The 7,106-nt window shown below is 47.9% G+C and overlaps 1 protein-coding gene across 1 annotated transcript in view; it reads left to right on the forward strand.

The window, feature by feature from the left end:
* Positions 1–6,778, forward strand: part of TBC1D10B (TBC1 domain family member 10B) — a 193,042-nt gene extending 186,264 nt beyond the window's left edge. The window contains exon 9 of the mRNA XM_053694423.1: positions 2,539–6,778. Coding sequence (XP_053550398.1) covers positions 2,539–3,168 — 630 coding nt within the window. The 3' untranslated portion in view covers positions 3,169–6,778. The remainder of the gene's footprint in view (positions 1–2,538) is intronic.
* The last annotated feature ends 328 nt before the right edge of the window (positions 6,779–7,106 follow it).

Raw genomic sequence — 7,106 nt, forward strand, 5'->3', positions numbered from 1 at the left:
TACAGAGCAGCGGCAGTAACACTAGGTCCTTAAGCACACAGACAGTGCAGGACACAGAACACAGACAGTGCAAACACAGACAGTGCAGGACACAGAATACAGAGCAGCAGCAATAACACTAGGTCCTCAAGCACACAGACAGTGCAGGACACAGAATACAGAGCAGCGGCAGTAACACTAGGTCCTCAAGCACACAGACAGTGCAGGACACAGAATACAGAGCAGCGGCAGTAACACTAGGTCCTCAAGCACACAGACAGTGCAGGACACAGAATACAGAGCAGCGGCAGTAACACCGGGTCCTCAAGCACACAGACAGTGCAGGACACAGACAGTGCAGGACACAGAATACAGAGCAGCGGCAGTAACACCGGGTCCTCAAGCACACAGACAGTGCAGGACACAGAACACAGAGCAGCGGCAATAACACTAGATCCTCAAGCACACAGACAGTGCAGGACACAGAATACAGAGCAGCGGCAGTAACACTAGGTCCTCAAGCACACAGACAGTGCAGAACACAGAATACAGAGCAGCGGCAATAACACTAGGTCCTCAAGCACACAGACAGTGCAGGACACAGAATACAGAGCAGCGGCAGTAACACTAGGTCCTCAAGCACACAGACAGTGCAGGACACAGAATACAGAGCAGCGGCAGTAACACTAGGTCCTCAAGCACACAGACAGTGCAGGACACAGAATACAGAGCAGCGGCAATAACACTAGGTCCTCAAGCACACAGACAGTGCAGGACACGGAATACAGAGCAGCGGCAGTAACACTAGGTCCTCAAGCACACAGACAGTGCAGGACACAGAATACAGAGCAGCGGCAGTAACACTAGGTCCTCAAGCACACAGACAGTGCAGAACACAGATAGTGCAGGACACGGAATACAGAGCAGAGGCAGTAACACTAGGTCCTCAAGCACACAGACAGTGCAGGACACAGAACACAGACAGTGCAGGACACAGACAGTGCAGGACACAGAATACAGAGCAGCGGCAGTAACACTAGGTCCTTAAGCACACAGACAGTGCAGGACACAGAATACAGAGCAGCGGCAGTAACACTAGGTCCTTAAGCACACAGACAGTGCAAACACAGACAGTGCAGGACACAGAATACAGAGCAGCAGCAATAACACTAGGTCCTCAAGCACACAGACAGTGCAGGACACAGAATACAGAGCAGCGGCAGTAACACTAGGTCCTCAAGCACACAGACAGTGCAGGACACAGAATAAAGAGCAGCGGCAGTAACACTAGGTCCTCAAGCACACAGACAGTGCAGGACACAGAATACAGAGCAGCGGCAGTAACACTAGGTCCTCAAGCACACAGACAGTGCAGGACACAGAATACAGAGCAGCGGCAGTAACACTAGGTCCTCAAGCACACAGACAGTGCAGGACACAGAATACAGAGCAGCGGCAGTAACACCGGGTCCTCAAGCACACAGACAGTGCAGGACACAGAATACAGAGCAGCGGCAGTAACACCGGGTCCTCAAGCACACAGACAGTGCAGGACACAGAACACAGAGCAGCGGCAATAACACTAGATCCTCAAGCACACAGACAGTGCAGGACACAGAATACAGAGCAGCGGCAGTAACACTAGGTCCTCAAGCACACAGACAGTGCAGGACACAGAATACAGAGCAGCGGCAGTAACACTAGGTCCTCAAGCACACAGACAGTGCAGGACACAGAATACAGAGCAGCGGCAGTAACACTAGGTCCTCAAGCACACAGACAGTGCAGGACACAGAATACAGAGCAGCGGCAATAACACTAGGTCCTCAAGCACACAGACAGTGCAGGACACAGAATACAGAGCAGCGGCAGTAACACTAGGTCCTCAAGCACACAGACAGTGCAGGACACAGAACACAGACAGTGCATTAGGGCCCCCCCCCCCCCCCCCCCCCCCGGGTATACACAAGATGCTATGGCTTCCAGTAACATAGAACACATTGTAGGAGCACACAAGGTTCAGGCAGTAATAAATTCTCTCCCCTGCACACCATCCATTACCTTTCTTTTTAGCTGCAGATATACATATTCCCTTAGGCCAGCTAGGGACAATGTGCGGTAATCCCCAAGGCTCTGAATTAAATGCTGTGCTGGATGAGTAGAGGGGAGAGCCTGTGAGAGGGGAAAATGGTGGTACTGTGAAATGTGCAGTATTCTCCAAGCCTCTTACTCAAACACTGACTCCATTAGGTACTTGATAATGTCAATACAGGCGGCTGAACTTAAGCTTGCAGGGTGTAGGAGGACGTAGACATCCCGGTGCTTACTGAAGAGTCACATACTAGTAGTAGAGATCTGGGGATTAAGTCACTATGCTCAACTGATTCATTTCCTCTTGTGGTTTTATTCTTGTGTGTTCTATTTAAACCTTGTATCCTACCTAGATAAGTTTGTCTTTTCCTTTTGTCTGTTATGTTTATGTAATGTTTTTTTTTTTCTTTCTATTCATTTTTTTCTTTTGTTTTAATTTTTCGTCTTTCTTTGTTGTCTGCATTACAGGTCACTTCACTTCCTGTTACAGACACACTTATTGAGCGGGAGAGCAATACTCAGCTGCGCAAGTGGAGGGAAAACCGAGGGGAATTACAGTATCGACCTTCCCGTCGGATCCACGGTGCTCGCAACATCCATGAGGAAAAGTTGAGGCTGAATCCCACTCTTAGCGGAAGTATGCTCAGCCTCTCCAGTCTCTCCAACTTCCGACGTCCCTCTCCACCTGCTACCCCTCCCGTCAAACCAGAATCTGTGGTGGTATCTGAAGGCCTTCGTCCTGCTCTACCCTCCCCCACATCTAACAAGTCGCCACTAGGACCACCTAAAGATGGAGCCAAGAAGTCAAAGGATAAGCAGAAGGAACAAGAAAAGAGGAAGGAGAAGGAAAAAGAGGAAAGAAAAAGGGAGAAGGAAGAAAAGGAGAGGGTGAAACAGCGGGAGAAGGAGGAAAAGGAAAGGGAGAAGCAGAGAGAAAAGGAGAGAAAAGCCCAGAAGTCAGAAGCCAATCAGAAAAAAGAAAGGAAATTCTCATTCCGAAGAAAAGACTCTTCTTCCCCCGGTGCAGAACCGGCACAAAAGAGTGGGAAGGGGGCAGCGGGCAGCACGGGTGGTGTTGTGCATGACACCTACTTTTGAGACACCTGCTCTATACGGACTGATCAAGGTGCCCTATAATGGGGGCTTTCAGCCATTAACTGAGGAAACCCTAACATAGGCTCCTACCTATCTCTTTTGAACATTGTGGAGAGACCTCCCAGAGGGAGAGTGAGACTGGGAGAATCTCTGGGTGATATAGGACAGAGCTCTCCCCTGGGGGGAGAGGGTCGAGAACACCTAGGAGTGGTAATATTAAGAACTGTTGGGGAGAGGGCAGAGAGCCACCTGAGGGGAGTAATACTGTAAACTCCTGGGGGGGGGTCAAGAGCAGCCTAAAGAAAGGGAACAGACCCAAAGTACCCTGAGCATACAGAGAAAGAGTTGTGTGGAGACATTAGTATCTCGCAGACGCAGGGAGTTCTGTATATGACTGTGGTTTGTCACCTCTTTGTCCCTCGGAAACTGATGTCTCAAAGGAATCCCTGATCTGGAAGTGCTCAACTCTTAACTGGAAACTTCCCTGTGCTCCCCACTTGCACACTCCTGCACTCTACTGAGTGCTTCTCTTAAATAAGTCTACAATCCACCCGCTGCCACACTTACCTTGGCTACTCATTTGCACTTTTAATTTGGTTCCTTTTTTCTTAACACAAGTACAGGTTTCCCTCTTGCTCTCTGACATGCACAAACGTACACACAACCTGATTTTGCACATCCATCCTATCATCTGACACACATGCGCACACAAACGTACACACAACCTGATCTTGCACATCTATCCTATCATCTGACACACATGCGCACACAAACGTACACACAACCTGATCTTGCACATCCGTCCTATCATCTGACACACATGCGCACACAGACGTACACACTTGATCTTGCACATCCATCCTATCATCTGACACACGTACAAACAACCTGATCTTGCACATCCATCCTATCATCTGACACACGTACAAACAACCTGATCTTGCACATCCATCCTATCATCTGACACACATGCGCACACAGACGTACACACAACCTGATCGTGCACATCCATCCTATCATCTGACACACATGCGCACACAGACGTACACACATCTTGATCTTGCACATGCATCCTATCATGTGACACACATGCGCACACACAACCTGATCTTGCACATCCATCCTATCATCTGACACACATGCGCACACAGACGTACACACAACCTGATCTTGCACATCCATCCATTCATCTGACACACATGCGCACACAGACGTACACACAAACTGATCTTGCACATCCATCCTATCATGTGACACACATGCGCACACAGACGTACACACAACCTGATCTTGCACATCCATCCTATCATCTGACACACATGCGCACACAAACGTACACACAACCTGATCTTGCACATCCGTCCTATCATCTGACACACATGCGCACACAGACGTACACACAACTTGATCTTGCACATCCATCCTATCATGTGACACACATGCGCACACAGACGTACACACATCTTGATCTTGCACATCCATCCTATCATGTGACACACATGCGCACACAGACGTACACACAACCTGATCTTGCACATCTATCCTATCATCTGACACACATGCGCACACAGACGTACACACAACCTGATCTTGCACATCCATCCTATCATGTGACACACATGCGCACACAGACGTACACACAACCTGATTTTGCACATCCATCCTATCATCTGACACACATGCGCACACAGACGTACACACAACCTGATCTTGCACATCCATCCTATCATCTGACACACATGCGCACACAGACGTACACACAACCTGATCTTGCACATCCATCCTATCATCTGACACACATGCGCACACAGACGTACACACATCTTGATCTTGCACATCCATCCTATCATGTGACACACATGCGCACACACAACCTGATCTTGCACATCCATCCTATCATCTGACACACATGCGCACACAGACGTACACACAACCTGATCTTGCACATCCATCCTATCATCTGACACACATGCGCACACAGACGTACACACAAACTGATCTTGCACATCCATCCTATCATCTGACACACATGCGCACACAGACGTACACACAAACTGATCTTGCACATCCATCCTATCATGTGACACACATGCGCACACAGACGTACACACATCTTGATCTTGCACATCCATCCTATCATGTGACACACATGCGCACACAGACGTACACACAACCTGATCTTGCACATCTATCCTATCATCTGACACACATGCGCACACAGACGTACACACAACCTGATCTTGCACATCCATCCTATCATGTGACACACATGCGCACACAGACGTACACACAACCTGATTTTGCACATCCATCCTATCATCTGACACACATGCGCACACAGACGTACACACAACCTGATCTCACACATTTGTCCACGTATACACACACATCCTGCTGTCTCTGATATGCGCGTGCATGTATACACAGACGTGCATTTGGATCCTTCATTAAGATCTGAATGCAGAATTATGAGCTATTCGGCTATTCCACATTTGGATCTGAGTGGATACATGCTGCTGTCTCTTATATACTCATGCAAATATACACACATATTCTGCTTTCTGGGACACGCATGTACACAGTCTACTCTCTCTGACATGCGCATGCACACATACTCTGCTCTCTGGTATACGCAGACGCACATTCTACTCTCTGACATGCGCATGCACACATACTCTGCTCTCTGGTACACGCACACACATTCTGCTATTTTTGGCAAGCGCATGAACTTGTACACACATCCTGTTCTCTCTAATTCTCATTTTCTGTGCTCACAAACACACACGACCATTTGCTCACCTACACGCTCCTCTGTACTCATCACTAGAATAATCTTCCTTGTTTACCAGTGTAAGTCTGCGCTGGGGCGGTGCCCCAGAGTGTCAGCGTGTTTACTTCCTGTCTGGGGATGAGGCTCACATAATTGCATCCCTGCCCGCCCCACGGGCATTTCAGGGTTTTAGTTTACTTTGTATATATTTGGGACAAGTTGCTTTCCTTCCCCTGCTGCGTACTATAATCCCTGCACTAACTGCACTCAGGCTGCAGAGCATCACTGCGTTACCAGGGGACTGCAGACTACCAGTACTGTTATTACCTGAGAAAATACACAACACTTTTACATAAATGTTTCTGGGAACAAGCTGTAGAGCGGGAGTTGTGTTTACTTACCTGGTGCATGTACATTGTCACGGGGTAACGGACACTCCACGTGCACAAGCTGCACTGCAGTCCTGCATAATAGTGTGTTACACATGTAGTGCTGCAGCAGACTATTTCCCTACCCTGTGCCCTTCACTAAGCACACAGTATGTGAATGCCCTATCACAGTGTACATGTATGTAGCGCTGTGCACACACTCCTCTTGTACCCATCACACACAACTTACCGTGTGCAGACGCGTATTCTGTTCCCAGCTTTGCATGCTAAATCCAACCTGTTACTGATCTGCATGTTCCTTGCAGACTGCTCTGCGGCCCGTTCTGCACTGATGGATGAAACTGGATTGTTGTTTTTAATATTGTGTATTTGTGGTAGGGAGGGTTGGGGTGTTGTGTGTGACAAGGGTGACCCCAATTTACTCTATACTGCATCAATACAAGTTTAATCCAAACCTGTGTCTGTCTTCTTTGCTGGTTCTGTGTAGAACGGACACTTGAGATTGAAATATATAACCTTATTGTGCAATATCATTTCACTTTTTATTTGACTTTACCTTGAAGAATTCTGATCCTGAGAATTGAAAGTGTTATCTGCAGACTTTACAAGCCTAACCCTGATTGGTTTCAGGTCAGAAGTCAGATGCCAGAGCTTCCCTGAACCTATTTTTTTTCTAAAGTAATAGAAGTCAGATGCCCGAGCTTCCATACACCTCATTTATTTCTGAAGTAATAAGTCAGAGGCCCAAGCTTCCATACACCTCATTTATTTCTGAAGTAATG

Source organism: Bombina bombina, chromosome 11 (genome assembly GCF_027579735.1).
Source record: "Bombina bombina isolate aBomBom1 chromosome 11, aBomBom1.pri, whole genome shotgun sequence".
Taxonomy (NCBI): Eukaryota; Metazoa; Chordata; class Amphibia; order Anura; family Bombinatoridae; genus Bombina; species Bombina bombina.